The sequence below is a fragment of the Hemitrygon akajei genome, chromosome 1, assembly GCF_048418815.1.
Source record: "Hemitrygon akajei chromosome 1, sHemAka1.3, whole genome shotgun sequence".
In the NCBI taxonomy this organism is placed as follows: domain Eukaryota; kingdom Metazoa; phylum Chordata; class Chondrichthyes; order Myliobatiformes; family Dasyatidae; genus Hemitrygon; species Hemitrygon akajei.
Genome location: NC_133124.1, coordinates 206,054,251 through 206,078,453, shown reverse-complemented (window position 1 = coordinate 206,078,453; position 24,203 = coordinate 206,054,251). Strand labels below are relative to the sequence as shown.

At 47.7% G+C, this 24,203-nt stretch overlaps 1 protein-coding gene across 2 annotated transcripts in view; it reads right to left on the bottom strand.

The window, feature by feature from the left end:
- sema4c (sema domain, immunoglobulin domain (Ig), transmembrane domain (TM) and short cytoplasmic domain, (semaphorin) 4C) overlaps nt 1–24,203 on the bottom strand; it is a 134,758-nt gene that overhangs the window by 94,892 nt on the left and 15,663 nt on the right. The window contains exons 1-2 of one of the 2 annotated variants that reach the window (XM_073059277.1): nt 11,324–11,597; nt 2,412–2,665 (exon numbers count right to left, since the gene is read on the bottom strand). In XM_073059277.1, coding sequence (XP_072915378.1) covers nt 2,412–2,526 — 115 coding nt within the window. In that variant the 5' untranslated portion in view covers nt 2,527–2,665; nt 11,324–11,597. Of the gene's footprint in view, nt 1–2,411; nt 2,666–11,323; nt 11,598–24,203 lie in introns of those variants that run through there. The other variant, XM_073059267.1, reaches the window with a different exon arrangement.

Here is a 24,203-nt window from a genome sequence, read left to right as displayed (position 1 = left end):
AGGATTTGTTTCATTAATAATTAAGCCTGACTCGCTTTGCCAAGCAGCAGAACACTTACTTGCTTGCAGTTAGCGAGTTCATTGCGTCGAGGGAGCTATACATGTCCCCATTTAAAGCACCTATTAACTTGCAGTGCCTCAGTGAGATTTCAATTCAACGATGTCACGGTATTGAGCTTTCTGCTTGGCTCAAATAATATCCGTGGGAGTTAGATTCCTGCAAGGCACGGTATGTGAAGGGAGGCCGAGAAGCAAGAGTACCAGAGAAGCAACGCTTAAACTTAGCAGTGTGGAGAAATGGAGAGATCTCGGGATTAACATCCGGAGATCCCTCAAAGTTGCCACGCAAGAAGAGAAAGGCGCCTGGCGCATTGGCCTTCACTAGTCAGGAGAACTGCGTTGAAGACCGTAAGGTAATGTTACAGCTCTACAAAACCCTGCTTAGACAACTCTTGGAATATTGCACTCAGGTTCTGGTCACCTCATTACAGGGAACACATGGAGGCTTTGGAGAGGGTGCAGTGGTGATTTATAAGGATGCTGCCTGGATTAAAGAGCTCGCCTAATGAGAAGATGTTGAGTGAAGGTGGATGAGAGGTCACTTGTATAAAATGACAAGAGGATTGGATAAAGTAAACAAGCAGACAACCAGACTTTTCCCCGGGGCGGAATTGGCTAATACAAGAGGGCGTAATTTTAAGGTGATTGGAGGATTGTATAGGGGGATGGGACTCAGGGACAGTTTGTTCCTCCTTGTTTGTGTTGTTGTTGTTTCTTTCACACACAGAGTGGTGGGTGCATGGAGAGGTGGTAGAGGCGGGTACATTAGGGGCATTTAAGAGAGTCTCACGCACATGAATGAGAGAAAAGGAGGGCTATGTGGGTGGGGTTAGATTAATCTTGGAGTAGGTTAAAAGGTTGCAACAATTTTGGGGCTGAAGGGTCTGTACTGTGCTGTACTGTTCCATGTTCTGGTGCCCCTCCCACTTTTTCTTTCTTCCATGGCCTTCTGTCGCATTCACCAATCAACTTCCCAGCTCTTTGCTTCATCCCTCCCCCTACAAATTTCACCTATCGCTTGTCTCTCCGCTCCCCCCACCTTTCAAATCTACTCCTCAGCTTTTTTACCTCCAGTCCTGCTGAAGGGTCTCGTCCCGAAACGTCGACTATACTTTCCCCCCCATAGATGCTTCCTGGCCTGCTGAGTTCCTCCAGCATTTTGTGTGTGTTGCTCAGATTTCCAGCATCTGCAGACTTCCTCTTGTTTAAGAAGGGAAACTATCTGCTGGGGAACTCAGCAGGTTGGGCAGCATCGAGAGAGGCAAGACGACAGCCCCATATTTCAGGTTAAGACCCAAGATATTGCTGGATTTGAGGACCCCAGTGACGGGGAAAGGTTCAATACGTTAGGACTTTATTCCCTGGATAGTAGCAGAGTGGGTGATTTGGCAGAGGTATTTAAGATCACGAGGGGAAAATCGATGAGGTAAATGCAAGCAGGCTTTTTCCGCTGAGATTGGTGAGACTAGAACCAGAGGTCATGGGTTAAGGGTGAAAGGTGAAGTGTTTAAGGGGAATATGAGGGGGAAGCTTTTTTCACTCAGAGGGTGAGCTGCCAACGCAAGTGATGGATGCAGGTTTGATTTCAATATTTAAGAGAAGGTTTGATAAGTACATGGATGGGAAGAATATGAAGGGCTATGGTCCAAGTGCAGGTCGAAGGGACTTGGCAGAATGGAAGAAAACGCCACAGCAGCGTAGTGGTTAGTGCGACGCTGTTACAGCTCAGGGCGGAGTCTGGAGTTCAATTCTACCTTCCTCTGTAAGAAGTTTGTACGCCTTTCCCCGTGAGCATGTGGGTTTCCTCCGGGTGCTCCGGTTCCCTCCCACATTCCGAATACGTACGGGTTAGTCGGTTAATTGGTCATTGGAAATTGTCCAGGGATTAGGTTAGGGTTAAACAGGTGGGCTTCTGGGGCGGTGCGACTCGTTGGGCTGGGGAGAGCCTGTTCCGCACTGCGTCTCCAAGTAAAGTTAAAAATAAAGAGCTTGGCACAGAGTAGACGAGCCAAAGGGCTGAGTTTCTGTGCTGTACAAACTAGAAACATTCACTTCACCACCAAATTCACTCTGTGACCAGCAGACCCTTTTCTTCTGGAATGCCCTGTCTGTTCCCACTCTTTCATCAGTGCTTTTAAAAGAGCTGGGATGAGCATTTGCTAACCAGATAGAGATTGTACCTACTCACGCAAACCGCCCGCTGTGGTAATGTTCCAAGTATGGGTATTTTCCTCCCCCCATTTTGCCTCACACCAGGCACGCTCTTTAATTCACCTTTAGTTCTCAATTGGACAGCTGCCCCGGGGCCCTCAGAAACAATTACAGGAACAAGGCAGAGGTTTGTGACTTACCATCGTGCCTCACAGTCTTGCGTGGTATTGTGTTCCAGCCGCCGGTCTGGGCTAAATGAACCAGCGCCACGATCACGAGTTTGCAAACCAGGGACCTGGGAGCATCAGCGGCCATCTCTTCCGACTCCCCCCCACCCCCGAGAGCCGGGCAACTTTCGACGCAATGACCCTCGCTGCCTCCAAACTCTGCGCGCTGCCGGAACGGGAGGTGAATGACGCTGGTGGGCCTCGGCTGTTGTCAACAAGCACAGGATCTGTGGAGAAGGAAACAGATGGGCAGATCAACACACAAATGTGAGAAAGCAGAGGCAGGAAGACAACCTGGGTCCAGCAGGACCTTTCTATTTACAGAGTGTGCACATGGCTATCCTACTAACCCTCCCAGCATACCCTACGAGGAAACAAAGAGGGACGGGGGATCAAAGTTCAAAGAAAGTTTTATTATCAGAGTACATATATGTCTCCACATACAACCCTGAGATTAATTTTCCAGCGGGCATACTCAGAAAATCTATATAATAGTAACTGTTACAGGATCAATGAAAGACCAACCAGTGCAGAAGACAAAAAACTGTGCAAGTGCAAATATAAATAAAGGCAATAAATAACGAGAACAGGAGCTGAAGAGTCTTTGAAAGCGAGTTCGTTGGTTGTGGGACCATTTCAATGATGGAGCAAATGAAGTTGAGTGAAGTTATCCCCTCTGGCTCAAGAGCCTGAGGGTTGAGGGGTAGTAACTGCCCTTGAACCTGGTGGTGTGAGTCCTGAGGCCCTTGTACCTTCTACCTGATGGCAGCAGTGAGAAGGGAGCATGACTCGCAAGCTTCTGCCAGCACATCCTCAGACGGTAAATCACACACACCCTCACACACACTCTCTCACACACACACACACACACCTGCAGATGTTCAAAATCCAAATAAAACACAGAAAATGCTGGAGGAACTCAGCAGGTCAGGCAGCATCGATGGAAAGGACAAGAGTCGTGATGAAGGGTCTTGGCCAAAACGCTGTTTAACTCTTTCCCGGCATTTTGTGTGTGTTGCTTTCTCAGATTGCATTGGTTGTTTGTGCAAACGATGCATTCCACTGTATGTTTTGAAGTACACCATTTTTAAAACTCTACCTAATCTTTCGACATTCCCTCACAGCTTTATGTGTCATCCTCAGTAGATCCACAATTCCCTCTTGATAATTACTTTTGAATCTGCTTACAACTCCCCTGCAGGCAACACATTTCGCATCGCAGGAAGTGCAAGAGTTAAGAGCAAATCCTCGCCGTGCCTCTCCGCAGATGTTGTGCCAATTAGCTTTGAACGGCTTTTCAGCAGGCATGTACTCTGCCAGGACTGCAAGTACGCATCGAATACACATCAATCCTCCCGGCTCGCAGACGGAAACAATGCCGGCTTTTAGGAGGCACGAGGCAGACCGTACCGAGCAGATCAGCAGCAATAAAATGCGCGGGGCAAAAGAGAGACTTCCTTCCAACCCCGGCGTCAAAGAGACTGGAGAAGGGCCGCACCCAGACAGCAACGCACACCTTAGCAATGCCTACCCCTTCATCAGGACCCACCCTACTGTCTTATCAGTGCCAAGCAGTTAAACCACTATAGGGGAGGAAAGACAGTGTTGTGATCTTATCTCCACATCAGCCTTCTTTGGTGTGAGGTGTGGAGGAAGCTCATCACACTGCCTCACATGAAACCAATCAAACCTGGAGGCCATTCAGCCCTCTGGGTCTATACTGGCCCCCCAGCTGAGCATATCCCACCAGATATTTTCCTTTCTCAGGTCCCTGCACCCCTGAAACTTGTTCGCTCTTGCACAGAACAGTACCGACCCTTCAGCACATGATGGTATACCAACTTTTTAACCTACTCCACGATCGAGTTAACCCTTCCTGCCCGAACAGCTTATCCAGGAGTCTCCTAAATGTTTTAGCTTCATTTATCACACGTACATCAAAACATACACTGAAATGCACTGAAACACAGTCCGAGGATGTGCCGGGGCGGCAGCCCGCTTCCGGCAGCAACAGAACACGCCCATGACTCAGTGACCCCAACAGACAAGTCTTCCGAATGTGGGAGGAAACCACGGCTCTCAGAGGAAACCCACATGGTCACGAGGAAAACCTGCAAACTCCTTACAGACAGTGACCGAAACCAAACCCTGACCGCTGATCATTGGCGCTGGAAAGCACTACGCTAACCGCTGTGCCATTGTGCCCGCCCAATGTATCTACCGCTACCGCCACCCCTGGCAGCGCGGGCATTCGTTTTGTTCCTTGTCGTATGACGTGGGCGATCACGGTCTTTCCGTGACCATGACTGTTCTTGGCAAATTTTTCCCACAGAAGCAGTTTCTCATTGCCTTCCTCTGGGCAGTGTCTTTACCAGACGGGTGATCCCAGCCATTATCAATACTCTTCAGAGATTGTCTGCCTGGCGTCGGTGGTAGCACAACTAGCACCAGCTGTCAATACGACCATCCACCACCCGCTCCCACGGATTCACGTGACCCTGATTGGGTAAAAGCAGGTACTACTTACAGGCTAGTGGAGGGAGGGAGCGCCTTACCCCTTATTTGGTAGAGGCGCATCTCCACTCCGTCAACCAGGACATGTCCATCAAACACCCACCCACTGACCATCAGTGCCTCCCTTTGTCACCCCCCACTCTACTACAGGGTACCGTACTGTGGCCAATTAGCCCAGCAGCCCCACCATCATGGTGAGAAATAAAACTGGAACAGAAGGGGGATTCCTATCCCCATCCCAATGAAAACAAGCAAACTCCACACAGACAGCACTGGAGGTCGATTTTGAGCCGGCGTCCCTGAAGCTGAGAAACAGCTTCACTAACCACCTCGTGACTATGTCATTTTGTCGTCAAAGGAAAAGGTTACTTCAGACTGACATTGCACCAGCTGATACTCAGAGGTCATGAAGTACAGCTTTTCCCACCTCTTTCCCTACACTTACCCCTTTATGACCTCCTAGTGGCCTTCACAGCCGCGACGATCTCAACGTATCCGCGGGCACGCGTGTTGCCCACTTGTCTCAAGTCTCTCCACATAGGACAGTACAGGACTCAACTGGCCCTTCACGTGCTGAACATGAATTCAAATGAGACCAAACCTCTTCTGTTTGCACATAACCCACATCACCCCCCCCCCGCACACTCGTGTCTCCCTCTCACAGCCTCTTAAACACCTCTCTCGTACCTGCACCCGCCGATGTCCCTGGCAGCCCATTCCAGCACCCACCCTTCCGATAATAAAACTTGACCAGCAAATCTCCTTTAAACTTTTTTTCATCTAGACCTTAACAATTCTACCCTGGGAAATAGTCTACCATATCAATGCCTCACAATCTTACAAACTGCTATCAGGTCATCGCTCAGCCTCTGATACTCTAGACCAGCGTTCCCCACCTTTCTCTTTTAAATGCCATGGACCCCTACCACTAACAGACGGTTCCATGAACTCCAGGTTAGGAGCTCCTGCTCTAGCCAAGTTTGTCCAGCCTCTCCTCGTAGCTCATTCCCTCTAACAGAACATAGAAATTCACAGCACATGACAGGCCCTTCAGCCCACATTGTTATGCTGGCCATGTAACCTACTCCAGAAACTGCCTGGAATTTCCCTACTGAATAGCTCTCTACTTCTCTAAGCTCCATGTACCTATCTCTTAAAAGACCCTATTGTATCCGCCTCTACCACATTGCATTCCATGCACCCACCACTCTTTTTGGGGGGAAAAGGTTACCTCTGACATCCCCCTTGTACTTACTTCAAAGCACCTTAAAACTATGCCCCCTCTTGTTATCTGGATAGTAACCTCTACCGCACCCTTTACAAAAAGCCCCCACATCCTTCCTGGAAGGGGCGACCAGAATTGTGCACGATAAAGGCTCAGCTCTAACCTCACCCTCAGCAGGGCCTCACAACGGGTCTTCAGCTGCTCCGCTGCCCAGATGCCCTCAAGAACACTTCCTTTGGTCTCCAAGCGCCTCAGACCGAACCCAAATCAGTGACACAGGCAGAGCAAGACGAGGGGTCCTGGTTAACACACAAGCAGTAGAGGCTCTGCAGGCAAGACCTCATATCTAGTCTGTCTCAAGTCCCAACTGAGCAATCTAACATGAATCCGCAGCAGTGAGATCACTCCTATTAAAACACTCACCCTTTACATTACTAGGAGCAGCTCCCCAAGGAGTCTGTCCCCCTTGTGGGCATGACATACTGGAGATAAATTAGATCATGGCCTGTCCCCGCTTACATCATCTCTGCTGTTTCCTTGGAGCTCCGCACCATATCACAACGCCACGTTGTCAGGAGAATGAGAAAAGGATAAATGTGATTTCCCGGGTGAGCTTCTCACCACCTCTGCTGGCCAACCGGCGCATGCAGGAAATTTGCGCTCCCCTCCGATCCCTCCCAAACGACCAAACTATCGGGGAGCCCCTCCAGTCCTTCCCCCCCACCCACCCCCACCCCTGGGACGCAGGTATCGGTCTCAATCACACAACGCGGGCTCAAGTATTACGTCCCTCGCCAGAACCTGACGGAAGAAATCTATCCCCAAGTCTGCAGTGGAGTCACAGTGGCCAGTCTCATTGTTTACAGGCACAGCAAGTGAGCTAGGGCCTTTCTCCTTCGAGTGAAGGAGAACGAGCAGCGACTTGATAGAGATGTATAAGATAAGAGGCACAGATAGAATTAACAGACAGTACCTTTTCCCCGCAACCCCCCAAAAAGAAACAGCCAATATGATAAAATTATGCCCTAAGGCAATTGGAGGATAGTGGGGAAGTCAGAGTGAAGTATATTTTTAAAAAACACAGAGGTGGTGGCTGTTATACTAATGGCATTTAAAAAATCTCTGCAATCACTCATGGATGAGAGAAAAATGGAAGGCTACGTAGGAGTGGGGGGAGTTAGACTGATCTTAAGAGTAGGTTAAAAGTCAGCACACATCATAGCCAGAAGGCCTGTACTGTGCTGTTATGTTCTATGTTCCAGTTTTGGCCTTTCCCACAACTAAAAATGTATTTTCTCTGACCGCTGCAGTGAAATGGAAATTCTTGTTTAATTATGTTTTTTTTGTAAAAGTTGTGTTTATGTTTTTTTTCCTGGTGAATGGTGCTTATTGGATGCTGCTGCAAGTAAGCTTTTCATTGTAACTGTGTGTACATGTGCATTAAAAATAAATCTGACTTCTAGTTCCACAAGAATTGCTCACTTCTAACTTTTATAGCACCTCCACATCCTTAGTGGTTAGTGGTCCAGACTGCGTACACTCAGTGGCCACTATATTAGGTACACCTGCTTGTCACTGAAAACATCTAATCAGCCAATCATAATAGCAGCATCTCAATGTATAAAAGTCAAACTTCAGAACAGGGAAGAAATGTGATCTAAGCGAGTTTGACCATGGTACGATTGTTGGTGCCAGACAGGATGGTTTGAGAACCTCAGAAACTGCTGATGTCCTGGGAGTTTCTGCACAATAATCTCTAAAATTTGCAGGGAATGATGAAAAAAAAACCCAGTCTAGTGAGTGGCTGTTCTGTTGGTGAAAATACCTCGCTAATGAGAGAGGTCAGAGGAGAATGGTCAGACTGACAGGAAGGCGATAGTAACTCAAATAACTGCGTGTTGGAACAGTGGCGTGCAGAAAAGCATCTCTGAATGCACAACCTGTTGACGTTGAAGTGGATGGGCTACAGCAGCAGAAGACCATGAACATACAACCAGTGGCCACTTTATTATGTACAGGAAGCCCTGCTCTGTTAAACCTCACGAAGGGTAGAGGCTTCGGAAATTGGCTGCTGGGGGAAAAGTCTGCTCAATGCAAGACAGCTGGTGGCTCGCACCTTAAGTTGGAGCACTCTTAAAGCTAAATGGACATGATGTAATTGGGAACAAGCCATGATCTAATCCATCGTCACCGCATCAAGGTGACAGGGAGATGAGACTCCACGGGGATCTGCTTCGCATTATACAAAGTGTCGGCGGTTTAATGAGACAAGGGATCTCTAAACAATATGTACGTGCATCTCTGTGTGCGTGCAAATGCGCACGTGCACACACAAACACACACACACACAATTACGGGTTCAATTCCGCCACTTTATGTAAAGGATTAGCACATTCTCCCCATAACCCCATGAGTTTCCTCAGTGTGCTCCGGTTCCCTCCCACATTCCAAAGACATCAGCATTAATTGGTCACATGGGTGTGATTGAACAGCATGGCTCATTGGACCAGAAAGCCTGTTACCACGCCGTATCCCTAAATAGCTAAAGTCAGGATAGGGCAAAAAAGAAACATCGACCATGCTCTCTTCTTGCTGCTGCCACTAGGAAGGAGGTACAGGAGCCTTGGGTCCTGTACCACCAGGTTCAAGAACAGTTATTACCCCTCAACCATCAAGGCCCTGAACCAGCATGGATAACTTCACTTACCTCAGCACTGAACTGATTCCACAACCTCTACCTTTTAAAGCCTCTACAAATCATGTCCTCAACATAATTTATTACTTGTTAACAAGGGTCCTCCATCTCTGGTGGTGTTCAGGGCTTCCTTCATCGTCTCAGTAGCCTTCCTCTTGGTTTTCACTACTGCCAGTCCTACGCTGAGACTCAAGAATACCATCACACTCAAAGGCAGAAAGATTCCTCTTTGCTGCTTCTGTAACAATTTTGTTTAACCTGTCAAGGTGGTTAGCCCAGAGCTGAACCCCCAAACCTGGAGGACCAGTGGACCTCTCTTAGTCTGGCCTCTCCCCTTTGACCTGTTTGGCATTAGTGACCCTACCAAGAGCCAAAGCACAATGTAGCACTCCTGCTCCTTGAGGCAAGCAAGCCTCCAAACCCTACGACAAGGTTGTGGTCCCCTTGCAGGATATGTATGTGCAGGGTTTGATAATCTAGTTGGAGGTTAGGTTGATTATTATTTATTAACTGTCTTCTTTGTCAGTCTTCGTATGTAATTTTTCATTAATTCTATTGTATTTCTTTGTTCTACTATGAATGTGTGCAAGAAAGTGACTATCCAGAGTATGGTGGCATACACACACGTACTTCGACAATAAATTTATTTGAACTTTGAAACAGGCAAGTCTGAAGCCTCACGCGGCTAAGCAGCTCGTAGGGCCCATTCCCTCAAGTTCAATGCTGAAGAAGAGACAGAGCATCCAAGAGCTGGGTAACTATTGTTGTGCTCATGTGTCACAACTTAGGGAGGTGGCGGGGGCAAGGCAAGCCGGTTCATAAACACACAAGACTCGGCAGATGCTGAGAAGCACATAAAATTCTCCAGGAGCTCAGCAAGACGGGCAGCATCCACAAAGGGGAATAGATGGTCGCATCCTCTCCACAGATGCTGCCTGACCTGCTTAGCACCTCCAGCATTTTGAGTGTGTTGCTAAAGGCAGGCAGAATGGCAGCTACCGTTTAAACTTGGCACCACACTCGGGGCCTGAACACAAGTCGCCTGCCAGCTCAGAGTTGCAGGTTTGAATGCACCCGCATAGTCCTCCTAAGTGCTAATGTGGCCTAATGCTTTTCATTAATGTTACACATTGTCTGAATCTACGTGCCCATGATACTAAATACGGGAGATTCTGCATCGGTTGGCAACCGTGCCTTTTCTTCAGCACTTGCCTTTTACGAGGCCAAGTTGATAGCCCGACACTCAATCCAGCACAGATGGAAAGATTGCAAGGAGCTGGCCGGATCTGAACCTAGAACCATTCACCTCGAAGTCTGGAACTGATACCACTACACCGCCAGCCGGCCAGTGAACTCCAGACTAATTCAGATTAAATGCCGGAGGAACTCAGTAGGTCAGGCAGCATCCAAGGAAGGGAATAAACATTCCGCATTTTGTGCCGAGATCCTTCATCAGAACTGAATGTGCCTGCGATAGGTTTTCATTATACCTGTACTTCACTGTACTTGGGCAAACAGTAACCTCAACTTGAGGTGACCAGCACAGTATAGGCCTTTCGGCCCACAACACTGTGCTGACCTTTTAACCTACTCCAAGATCATTCTAACTCTCCCCTCCCACAAAACCCCTCCTTTTTCTTTCATCCATACGCCTATGAATCTCTCCAATAACCCTAATGTATCTGCCTCTAGTAATAATAAATTCATATCGCACCCTTCATACATTAAGATGCAGGCTCAAAGTGCTTTACATTAGTTGTAAAGACATATCAATAGTCATAAAAATACGAGACAAATTGAAAACCATAAAGACAGACATTACAGTATATAGAACAAAATGTAATCAATATATCAAACATCATTAAGCATTAAATAATCGTATAAATAGGCCAAGTTTAAAGTAGTTTTTTTTTTAAAGAAGTGTTTTAAAACATTCCACTGCACTCTCAGTCGGAAGAGTATCCAGATTTTTGGTACACAAGAGCAAAAGGGGCCGCATCACCGGTTCTTAAATCGTTGGCTCTAGGAACGCCAATCAAACCAGTATTCACAGATCTAACATTACAATCAGGAATCTACCATCAGCCCTGGCAGAGCATTCCACACACCCACCATTCTCTGTGTGGAAAAAAACCCATCCCCCTGATACTTTCTTCCAATCATCTTAAAATTACGTCCTCCATTTCCAGCCTAAGAAAAATGTCCTGGCTGTCCATTCTATGCCTCTCACTATGTTAAGCATCTTTACGAAACCAGCTCTCATCCTCCTTCACTTCAAAGAAAAAGAGAATTCCCTCGCTCCACCTTTCGTCTTAAGATATGCTCTTGAATCCAGGTAAACCTCTTCGGCACCCTCTCTAAAGCTTCCACATCTTTCCTATGAGGCGACCAGAACTAAACACAATACTCCAGGTGTGGTCTAACCAGAATTTTATAGAGCTGCAACATTACCTCGTGGCTCTTGAACTCAATCCCCTGACTAATGAAAGCCAACATATCACATGCCTTCTCAACCACCTTATCAACTTGCTTGAGTTACTTGTTTTGCCGGGACGACATTGCTGCCATTACAGGAGGCTGCGTAGGAAACGTAGATCCCTGGACCTCCCCCACCACCAGCGACAGTGGATCAGAGTGGGACACGGCCCACCCAGTGCTCTGCCCCCACAGGACAGCTGGAAAGTTCTGGCGCAGAAGCACATTGATGTCACGAGGGAAACCAGGTGAAAAGCAATCTGAAAGACTGGAAACCAAGCACGGTTCTAATTATTCCACAAGTGTTGAAGTTATACACTGAATCTGAAGCGCAAAGGTTCATTATTACCCTTGCCTTCCTGTTTGTACCTGCATTTGGCACACGTTTAGAGAACTTGTCTGGAGCACATCCAATTCACACTGCCGCGTACAATAGAGAACAGAAGCTTTTTGAAAACACAGCCCATAGAATACAAAAACAACTCCTCAGAACTGGGTTTGGTCTAAACATTACTTTACAAAATTGTTTTTGCTGTCAAGGTTGAATAGACTCACACACTACAGAAGGTGATCTCACAGAGGCCATCATGACTCAGCCAGAACTTTGTGTTTCTTCAGCCCCTTTCCTTTTTTAAAGTTAGTACTGAATAACCTCTTCTGGCAGGGTCTTCCAGATCATATCACGCTGAATCAGGTTCAAAATATCTTGCTCTCTCCTCCAGTTCTCTTTACACTAGCTTTTAAAAATCGGTTATTGTGTGTGTGGCCGATCTTATTAAGTTTCCAACTAGTGGTGACCTCCAGACGCTGACGGTGGAGACGAACAGATCAAGAGGTCACGTTTAGTGTAGGCACATTCAGTCTATTCAAGATGACCAATATGGCAGTCAAAGAGATGGAAGGGCAGAGACAGAGTATTGACAACAGAAGCTGTCCGTGAATCTTGAAACTGGGCTTTGGTGACCAAGTTCCTGGAGAGAAAACCTCCCACAACTAGGCTGCAAGAGTAGGCCGACTGAAGTCTGCATAGATTCAGCGGTCACCTGAATGTCTGTGGATGTACAGTGGAAATGATCCCAGCTGGCTGCTTCATGGCCTGGTATGCAGACACCAATGCCCGGGAATGGAAAAGCCTACATAAAGGTGGATACAGTCCAGTCCCTCACAGGCAAAGCCATCTGAGAACATTTACAAGGAATGCTGCCACAAGGAAGTGGCCTCTGTCATCAAGGACCTCCCTATCCAAGCCACGTTCACTTCTCACTACTACCATCGGGGAGGAGGTACAGGTGTCTGTAAGTCCCTCAGCATCAGGTTCAGGCAGTTATTACCCCTCAACCATCAGGCTCCTGACCCGGCATGGGTAACTTCACTCAGCACAACTCTGAACTGACTCCAAAATCAACAGACTCACTTCAAGGACTCCACTAATCATGTTCTCAATATTATTTATTTTTATTTGCTCAAATTCTGTCTTCCTTTGCTCTTTGGTTGTTTATAATGTTCTGGGTTTTTTTTTTTACAGATTCCATTGTATTTCATTATTTTCCTTAAATGCCCACAAGAAAATGAATCTTCAGTCATGTATATATATATATATATATGTATTTTGATAATTAATGTACTTTTTGACTTTTTTTGGGGAGCAAAAAGTCAGACTAGATTTCAACAGGTTTTTGTGAACAGGACATGCTTGAGCAGTTATTTTTTTTTAATAAATGTACCAGTTTAGCAAGGAGAACAGCTAATTATTGACAGCAAGTTTACTGGATCAACCTAATAGGATGACAGAGTGTAGAGTGATGCATTACGCCAAGCCAGCAGTTACTCTCTACCCGAGCAATACCGCCTGTGTGTGTGGAAGGAAATCTGACGAGAGTAATGACCAGCCACTTCTGCCGAGTAGCGAGAGGGCAGCAGCTCCCGCAGTCTCCTGTGACCTTGTCTAGGAAGAGAGACAGACAGACGGGTGGGGGGGGGGGAGGGGGGGAGGGGTAGGGGTAGGAGAGAGAGAGACACACACAAGTAGGGAGGGGGAGGGGTAGGAGAAGAGAGCGGGGGAGGGGTAGGAGGGGAGAGAGAGAGACACACACACACAGGGAGGGGGAGGGGTAGGAGGAGAGAGAGACACACAGGGAGGGAGGGGCAGGGAGGTTGGGGGAGGGGGGAGACACATACAGAGGGCAGAGTTTTGGAACTTAGCTGCCACACATTCCCTTCCTTTTTAAAGGAGTGACAGTGATTGACAGAAGTCAATCTGTCAAAAGGCTGGAAGTGTAGTCATGTACTCGAGGTGAGGAGGAGAGAGGGGAGCCATAGTTCTCACTTTGGTAACGGGCGTGGGACTCCGTTTAATGGCTGCATGTCAAAAAGACGATCTGCCAGTGGTACCATAAGAAGTGGGGAATTGCAATCGAGATAACCGGCCAGGAAGTTAAAACAGAATAACGGTGGGCAGAAGCTTCCTAGTGCACTTTTTAAGAAATCAGATCAGCAGACTGACACTGAGAACAAAGGAGGACCTCGTGTAGAAGCTCTGAAGTAAGATTCTCTACAGATATCAGACGGCATCACTTGTATCCATTCCCAGCTTTACATGCAAGTTGTCATGACGGAGATAAATACTCCCTCAGGATCCCGGACTCCGTTCCCACAGTCCTGTATGTGGCTGTGACGTGAGAAAAGTCTGTGGGGACTTGCAGCCTCAAGTGCCGCGGGCACTTTGCACAGGCCCCGAGTGGTTCCAGGAACTGCAAGGATTGTAAACGAGATCCAGTCCGGGGTTTGTGTCCCACCCGAGCCTCCTCCCATCCTTCCTCCTCTGATACTATCAGCGCACAACTTCCAACTGCTTTCCCATCAAGTGCCATCAAGCTTCTTCTTATCTGCATCTATACTACCCCAGTGGGAACATCCCCCAATCTCCCGCCTCCGGCTCACCACTTGTTTTCCTTTAAGAACACTGTAAAACAGTCTCCAGCTTTGCTCTGCCCTGCTGGTAAGCAAACTTTTGGGTTTGAGGAGCTGGGCATCAAGTCTGGACTCATCACGGCCCACTGAGCCCCGACCAGGAACAGGTCGTCGGTCACTCCGCCTCTCCGGCCTACCTTGCTACTTGGGGCGCCACGGTGACGCGGAGATTAGAGTGGCATTATTACAGCTCGCCTCACGGTAGGGTAGTGGTTATCACGACCTTTACAGTACAGGCCACCCGGGTTCAACTCCTACTGCTGCTTGGAAGGAGTCTGTAAGTTCTCCCTGTGACTGCTCTGGCTCTCTGTCACACACACTCCAAAGATGTACCGGTTGGTGGGTTGAATCAGTGGGTTGGACACAAGGGCCTGCTCCGTGCTGTACCTCGACATAAAAAATAAATAAAGGTGATCCGGCTTATTTATGTTGGCCTTAACTCGCCTTCTGCCTCCTTTCCTGATAAACACTCAATATTCCAAATATTTATCTAGCTTCAGCTTAAGTACAACTAATGAGGCCTCCACCATCTTCTGGGGCAGAGATTTCCTGGAAACAACCGGCAGGCATAGGAGCAGAATTAGGCCATTTGGCCCATCGAGTCTGCTCCGTCATTCAATCATGGCTGATCCTTCCCCCCCACCCGTCCTCAGCCCCACTCCCAAGCCTCCTCCCCACAACCTTTGATGCTGTGTCCAATCGAGAACCTATCAAGCCCTGCTGGAACTGGATGCGCACTGGACGCAAATATTTCTGCAGATACTGGATATCAGCAAAGTGGGGCAACATCGAGGGAAGGGAAGAAACCGTTGCCCTTTGGGCCAAGGCCTTTCATCAGGACTGAAAAGGAAGGGGGAAGAAGACAGAATACGAGAGCGGCGGGGGGTGGGGAGGGCGGTTGGAAGGAAGAGGAGTACAAACTGGCAGAAGATAGGTGAAACCAGGTGAGGGGGGCCTGTTCCTTCGTGAAACCAGGGGTCTGTCAACTGCTTAAGCTCAGAGAATAATGCAGCACAGAAACAGGCCGTTTCGCCCAACGCGCCATGCCGACCAGGATCTGCATCTAAATAGTCCTAACATAGTCAATTTGGGCCATATGCGAAGGTGGGTGGGCAGGTCATCCCAACAGACCCATCCGCAAATGAATGTACAACTTCCAAACTCTTGTCTCGGCTGCACTCTGCTCCCTCCCTATCCCACAACACCTCCACCTCTCCAGGCTGGAACAGGCAGGCAGCAGTGTGTAATTCAGCACTTGCAAGAACCAAACCCAGCTGGGCAGATGCAAGCCATCAAAAATCGACAATGAGAATTTCAAGGGCAAAGAGCCCCACTCAGTCTCAACAGCCACTCTCGAAGCTAATTCCTCACTGCCTCAATTACTTCTGGCTTTTCTCCTGTGTCTTTACGTTTAATTAATCCATTAAGGAGATTGACCAAACAGGTCGATAAAAATAAAAGCTACAGGTTTGGCCCAGACTGATAAGATTAAAGTCTCCATTCTTGGTTAGAACATGAAGCCAGCTCAGATAAATCATACCCCGTACTCAATGGGTCCAGGATATTCATAGATCGCCACAAATCTCCTCACAACACAGCTTTTGTTGGACTGCAGATCATTGTCTCACTGGGGGCTTTGCTATTGCTTGTTTGGTGGGTGCTGCTGCTTCCTGCTGGAACAAGTGGGGGCAGGGGTGAGGGGGGAGGGTTGGTGCTTTTGCTGTTGCTTGCCCATGGGTGGGGGAGGAGGGCTTTGGCGCTCTGACGATTTTCTGTCATTCATCCGTTGGGTCCCCCCCCGTTTCGTGGATGTCTGCGAAGAGTTAAGAATTTCAGGTTGCATACTAGATACATTCTCTGATAGCAAATTGAACCACTGGACGACCTTCCTCTCGGACACCTCCACTCACCTTCACACAGAGGAATTTAGGCCAATTAATCTCTCAACCCATGTGTCTTTGCAGATGTGTGAGGAAACAGAACACTCAAGGCAAAATGTACCCAGTCACGGGGTGGGACGCACTAACGCCGCACATTCAGACAGCGCACGGAATCAGGATTGAGCCGAGTCTCTGGGGCTGTGGATCTACCAGCTACACCACTGACGGCTTTTAAAGAACGACGTAGAAAATGGCACCATGCCATCTGGGCACTTCAGTTGTTAAGCAGCTTCAGGGAGTAGCACTGTAGCGTAGCAACTCGTGTAATGCTTTACAGCGCTAGTGATCTCAGTCAGGGTTCAATTCCCACCGCTGCCTATAAGGGGTAGTGGCTTTAAAATGGAGTGAGGGAAATGGAATCCCAGCCCAAAGTCGAGGAGTACGGCAAATGGAAGATGAGCCAAACACTGAGTTATTGGGGTTTCCAAATTGTTGGATAGCAGATCGTGAGGCTTTTGCGCTGCCAAGCATCCTCTGAAAGATCTGCAGGAGCCAAGTTAATGGACACCACACTACGTTGCCACACAGCATTGGGAAACTCACCCAACTGAGCACGGTCTGGGGATCTGCAGGAGTGGCCCTTCATCGGTCACAACATCTGCCACTATTCCTCACCCTTAAAGAGCAGCTAAACTTCAATAGATACCCCAGTTCATTAGTCTCCGTCTATGATGCCTCCACAAGTGGGAAAGCCCAGAATCCAAAGGCACAGCCTCAGAGTAGGACGACCCTTTAGAACAGAGATGAGGAGGAATTTCTTCAGCCGGAGGGCAGCGAATCCATGGAACGCATTGCCACAGGGGGCCGTGGAGGCAAGTCACTGGGTGTATTTAAGACAGAGATTAATAGGTTCTTGAATGGTAAAGGGGTTATGGGTTACGGGGAGAAGGCAGGAGAATGGGGTTCAGAAATAAAAACAAAGACAGCCTTGATGGAATGGCACAGTGCACTCGATGGGCCGAACAGACCAAGCTTGCTCCTATATCTTATGGTCTTAATCCTAACACGACTGAATTTCAGATCCCAACTCTGAATCAGATTATTGGAGTCTTGCATGACATGTTTCTCCCAGTCTAACTTCACTGTACACAGATTACATCCTGGCCTGTGATTCATTCTGTCTAACTTTCTTTACATAAACCATTCAAAAGCCTTGATTAGATTCATCACTGACTTAATCTTGCCTTTGACATTTATAAAACACTGACTGAATTATAATCCTTTGCATAATCACTTGGACAGATTCAATATTCACCCTGTTCATTGGAAGCAGAACCCATTTTGTAACTGACCAAAACAATTACAGCACCTAAGAGATTGATAAGATTTTTATTTAATTTCTTGTGAGTTCAATTATCCTCTCGAACCCATCCACCCAGACACTGGAGACAGCTGCTGCAATAATCAGGCAGAACCTTGGCCTGGCAGAGCCGGGATGGCTAAAGCCCGGGACACACGAGGAAGCCGATCCATCCGATATTCAGCTGATCAGAAGCTGCTCTGCACATCTGTCCAAGCCTGGAATGGGGAGAGAGAGAGGGGTTGGGGGGAGAAGGAAGAGAGGGGTTGGGGGAGGGAAGAGAGGGGTTGGGGGAGGGAAGAGAGGGGTTGGGGGAGGGAAGAGAGGGGTTGGGGGAGGGAAGAGAGGGGTTGGGGGAGGGAAGAGAGGGGTTGGGGGAGGGAAGAGAGGGGTTGGGGGAGGGAAGAGAGGGGTTGGGGAGGGAAGAGAGGGGTTGGGGGAGGGAAGAGAGGGGGTTGGGGGAGGGAAGAGAGGGGTTGGGGGAGGGAAGAGAGGGGTTGGGGAGGGAAGAGAGGGGTTGGGGAGGGAAGAGAGGGGTTGGGGGAGGGAAGAGAGGGGTGGGGAGAACAAAGCAGGGAGTGAGGAAGAAAGGGTCTAAGAGTGAGCTCATGCATAAATCGCATTGTGTGAGCACAAGCCACTCATTTGCTGATTGTTTGCAGACATCAGCAACACAGTGGCCTTTTGTCTGATTTTTAGCCTTGCATTAAACCGTTACAGTATGAAATGCCGACTATATATAATTGAACAGGAGGGGGACAGTCCGTCCATGTTGGCCGATAAAGAATGATACAATAAAATGCCAAAGTCCAGCCCTTGGGCCTGTACGTTAAAGCACTTCAAGAGCTTGTCCACATCCAGTTTAAACATAATGGACAAACTCATTCTAACAAATTCCAGACCTCCGCAATGCATATGGTGGAATCGGCCTCTCTCCCCGCACCCCTGCAACCAACTCTGTTCCTACTTTGTTATTAGAACACAGAACAGCAGTCCAGCTCTTCAACCCTCCATATTCCCCTCCACAGATGAACCTGGCCTGCTGAGTTCCTCCAGGTGGTGCTCTTCAAACCACGCTATCTGTGCCAATCGTCATGGCAAATTAAACTTAATCCCTTCTGCCTGCATATGGTCTACATCCCTCCATTCCCTATATCTCTATCTGTCCAACAGCCTGTTAAACATCACTTTCATATCTGTTCCCCCGGTAACACATACGAGGAACTGACCATTCTGTGTAAAAAAAACACTGCCCGTACATCTTAGAACATTTACACCTCATGTGCTCCTATGTCTTATGGAGAGGTTATAAATAATGAAAAATCAAAATAAGGCTATATTCTAAGACAGAAGCAGATTTAGGCTATTCAGCCCATCAAGTTAGCAGGGGGAAAGGGTTGCTCTGAACAGCTATACTAGATGGACAAAAAGCATCCTCCCATCTCATATGGCACATACAAGATGGGCCAAATGGTCTTGTTTCTGTGCTGTGGTGTAGAAATCTATCATTTGTACCCAGTGCTGCACACCCTCTCTACATATTCATGAGCAAAAAGATCTATCGTGTGAGACAACCCACACAGTCAAATTATCTGGAAGCAAAATCTAAACTGGTCTCACATTCCAGATATCTTGAGAGGATTAGGTCAGCCCTCCACTAATGCAAAGCTCAAGATGCTGACCCAGAATCCACTGCTCTCTTGGAAGACAGAATCACAGACTTTATGTGAGAAAATTTGCTGCTGATTTTACTGCTGAACACTTGACAGACAGAGCAGAGATTAACACATCGCTCTACAGCACCAGCTAGGTTAGGGGTTCAGTTCCTGCTGCTGTCTCTAAGGTGTTGGGTGATAAAGTTTCCTCCCACGTTCTAAAGACGGACGGTTAGGGTTAGCACGTTGCTCAGATGCTACGTAATAGTTCTGGCGCCTGTAAAATGGCTTGCGCAAGTCTGCTTCATCCCCTTTGAATTTGGATCCTAATCCTTCCTCGAAATGATGGAAATTCAGTGAAGATGCAAAGGTTGCTGCCTCCCATGGTGACGAGCAGGCATGTCGGTGCCAGAAGCGTGGGTGACTGAAGGCACACACTCAACAATTCAGGAGCAGGTTCTCCCCACCCCCTCTGCCACCGGTTTTCCGAGTGGACAGTGAACCCATGGACACTTTCCGCTGTCCTCTTTTTGCACTGCTTATTTTACTTCTTGGGGGAGAGAGACGTAGACTTTGTGTGAGAAAAATTGCTTCTGATGTTACTGCCGAATACTGGCACATAGTGTAGTGGTCACTGCATCAGTCTATACACAAACACATACACACTCCCGCTCTCAGGGTTGTATGCGGTGATGCGTACATACTCTGATAATAAACTGGGTAACTTTGCATTTTATATATGTATTGCGATGTACTGCTGCCACATCTTAACAACACCTTTCATGACACGCCAACTTTAAACCCGATTCTGAAACTTCCCAGCACAACCCTTGCTGATTTGATTTGACGCAAACAACGCGCTTCACTGTACGCTTTGAGTTACATGTGACAAATAATGCTAATTCTCTTTCGCTTTCGTCTCCCCTCCCTTGTTCTGAATTCATCACCAGAGAAGGCAGCTCCATTTGCATCTTCACTAAATTCCCATCATTTCGGGAAAGGATTTGGATAACCTCAAGGGAATGAAATAGGCTTACGCAAGCTATTTTACAAGAGCCAGAACTGTTATGTAGCATCTGAGCTGCGTCGCCTCCAGCAACAATTTCACTTGCCACTTGCCAACTTTATACATCTCTCGAGGAGGAATAACGATTTGAACTAGCACTGAAGATGGCTCTCAGAGGGGGAGAGAGAAACACCATTAGCAGAGAGGGGAGAAATGTAGGCGGGCGTCAGAGGGGCAAAATTGCAATGGTAATAATTGGTGCTTTAGAAGGGGGTAATAAAAGCTTTCGATTGCACTTCCTGCTATCGCAGTATTGTGTGACTAAAACTACCCTTTCAGTGTGCCAATCCATACTGTGTAATTGTCTTGGCATTGAGAGCTGGGCCGGTCTCACGCTCCACGTAGCTTCAGGAAGTTTAGCCGCTTCTTTGCTAAATGCAATGCCCAAGGATTTTGGAGAGAGAGAGCGGCAGAAATTATTAATGGTAACACACCCCCGTCAACACCACGGAACCACTTTCTATCTGTCAAGCCTGACAGTCGGCTGCTAGGGCCTCTTAAGGCAGAATTCGCCACCTCGCGAGGCGAGGAGAAAGGTCTTTGTCACTCCTGGCAGAGCCGCCAGGCTGCCGCCTGCAACAAGCAAGTCTTCACCGGCCCCAGGAGCTTCATAATCAGACCTTATTACAAGCAGCCACGAGCTCCCAAACGTGGCATTAGTGACAGAATCCAGGAAACATGGAACGAGGCCCAGTCGGCCTGGATCAGTCGCAAGCCTCCACGGGGAGGATTCACACTTCTAAATGACCTCACAACTTATTTCCTTTCTGCCCTGCACTTTCTCTGCAGCTGTCACACACACACAGTTCTCTTTTTTCTCTATTTTCACTTTTTACTGATTCCCCCTCTCTTTTGTTGTCTTTTGCACGTTTGTTGTTTGCCCGTCCTGTTGGGAGTATTCTTTCATTGATTCTATTGTGTTTCTTGCATGTACTCCGAATGCAGACAAAAAAATTAATCTCAGGGTAGTATTATGGTGACATATATGTACTTAGATAATAAAATTGCTTTGAACTTTATTCTGTTATTGTTTTATCGTGTATTATCTCAATGCACAGTTGTAATGATTTGATCTAAGTAAATTTATTATCAAAATATGTATACATTATGCAACCTTGCGATTCATCTCCTTACAGGCAGCCACAGAACACAGAAACCCAAAAGAAGCCATCAAAGTAAGACTGCAAACACCCAACGCGCAGACCGGAACAGTAGGCAAGACAAGTTTGTCACTGTACCCCAGTACCTGTGGCAGAAAGGTATCAACCTAGCAGGAGGTAGAAGGTTCAAATCTCACTTTAGCACAACATCCCTGGAGCACAGGAGAGTAAGGGGAGACTTTATAGAGGAATGCAAAATTACGAGGGGCATAGAACAGTAGAACAGAGTCTGAAACTGTGCTGATGATATTGTACATAGAACAGTCCCGGCCCGTCAGCCCTTGATGTACGTAAATGAGTACAGCAGAGTACAGGGCCTTTGGCCCACAATGTTGCACTGACCTAGATAAACCTTCTCGGCTATCTTTCTAATCCTTCCCTCCTACACAGTCTATAAAACTCCTTTTCTCTTACATCCATGTGCCCAAGAGCCTCTGAAATGTCTCTAGTGTATCAGTCTCTACCAGCACCCCTGACAGTGCAATCCAAGCTGGCTAAAAAATCTTCCTCTGACATCTCCCATAAACTCAACTTAAATGCATGTCATCTGGTGTTGGCCAGTGCCTCCCTGGGGAGGAAGTGCTGCCTGTCCTCTCTATCTATGCCTCTCATCAGCTTAAACACATCTATCACCTCTCATCCTCCTTCGCTCTAAAGAGTAAAGTTCTAGCTCGACCAACCTTTCCTCCTAATATGTACAACAAGCTAGAGGAACTCAGCAGGTCGGGCAGCATCCATGGAAACAAGCAGTCAACGTTTCAGGCCAGGACCCTTCGTCAGGACTGAAGAGGGAGGGGGGAGGGGCCCTATAAAGAAGGTGGGGGGAGGGTGGGAAGGAGAAGGCTGGTAGGTGATCGAAGAGTCGGAGAGAGAAGGAGATCACAGAGTGTGAGCAGTGAGAAAGGGTCTCACTGAACTCCCGAAGATTTAAACTTCTTCAGGGTAGGCATACTTCGAAGAGACTTCGCAGCGGAGTAACGAATAGTAAACACAAAGTACTCTGCAGTTGCTGAGTTCCTCCAGCTTATTATACGTGTTGCTTTGACCCCAGCATCTGCAGTGTACCTTGTGTTTCCTCCTAATACACGTTCTCTGATACTGGTAAATCTCTCTGAAGATTCCACATCTTTCCAGAAATGAGATTACCAGAAAAGAACACGGTGTGCTGTAACCGGAGTTTTATAGAGCTGCAACGTAATATCGTGGGTCTTGAACTCAATGCCAGCACTCCATATAAACCTTCTTCACCATCCTCTCAACTAGCGTCTCAACTTTGAAGGTCTACAGAGTCGGAACCCGAGATCTCTGTTTCTCCACACTGCCAAGAATCCTGCCACTGACCTTGTACCCTGCTTTCAAGGTTGAGCCAATTAAATAACTAAGTATTGAATTAATTAAACTCGTAATTAACTGGCTAACTACACTAATCCTTTCTATCTATATAGCTCTATTTCAGGGATTTCCAACCTTTTTTATGCCATGGACCCTTACCATAACTAAGGGGTCTGTGGGTTAGGAACCACTGCTCTATTCTCTGGATATACGTGCACCTATCCAAGAGCCTCTGAAAGAGGCATTTGCTTATATTACATCCCAGGCACTCAGCACTCACTGTTGTAAAGTGAGTGGTTTCGCTGGTGTGAAGAAAATTGCTCCACACATCCCCTTTGAACGTTGCTCCACTCAACATAAATACAGGCCCTCTCGTATTGGGGGGTGGGGGGGCACGGTAGCGTAATGGTTAGCTCAACGCCTTACAGTGCCAGCGACCTGGTTTCAATTCCCACCGCTGCCTGTAAGGAGCTTGCACGTGCTCCCCGTGACCGTGTGGGTTTCCTCCGGGAGTTCCAGCTTCCTCCCACAGCCCAAAGACGCACCGTTTAGGAGGTTAATTGCTCATTGTAATTAACCGGTCATTATACTCGGATTAAATCGGGGGATTGCTAGGCAGCTTGGCTCAAAGGGCCAGGAGGGTTTATTCCGCGCTGTATCTCAATGAATAAATAAAAAATATTAGGTAATTAGACCCTGGGATAAAACGATGCCAGCTGTCTACTCTATCTATGCCTCTCAATTTTATAAATGTTTATGAGATCTCCCTTCAGTCTCAGTCACTCCAAAGGAAACAGCGCACATGTGTCTAACTTCTTATAACACAGCCCGTCTAACTCGGGTAGGATCCCGGCAAACACACACAAAACGGTGGCGGCACTCAGCAAGCCTGCCAGCATCTGTGGAGGAGAATGAAGTCAACGTTGGGGCCAAGAACCTTCATCGGGTCTGGAAGGGATGTAGCAGAAACCAGAATGAAGAAGATTGAGGGGAGGGGGTACAAACCGGCATGTGAGAGATCAGACCAGGTGAGCGGGGAAGGTGGGTGGCTGGGTGGGGGGGGGGGGGGGAGGCACATGAAGAGAGAAGCTGGGAGGGGAGGTGGAAGAGGTAAAATGCTGAAGGAGGAGGAATTTAATAGGAGAGGACAGTGGGCCATGAGATTAAGGGTCCTCTGGGATCCATCACCCTCTCCACATACCACAACCTCCCTACAACAGGATGACCAGACCTGAATGCATTCCACTAGAGGTCACCCAATTGGAGTTTTATAAAACTGCAAATGCAACTTACTTCTTGACAAATAAAGACAAGAACGAGTGCTGGCTATATTCACTGAAGAGACAAGGACAACAGGGAGGAGTGTTGGAACACAGAGAGTGGGGTAGTGGTCCTGACTGGGTAAACCGGATGGGGGTCCAATGGGGTGGGGC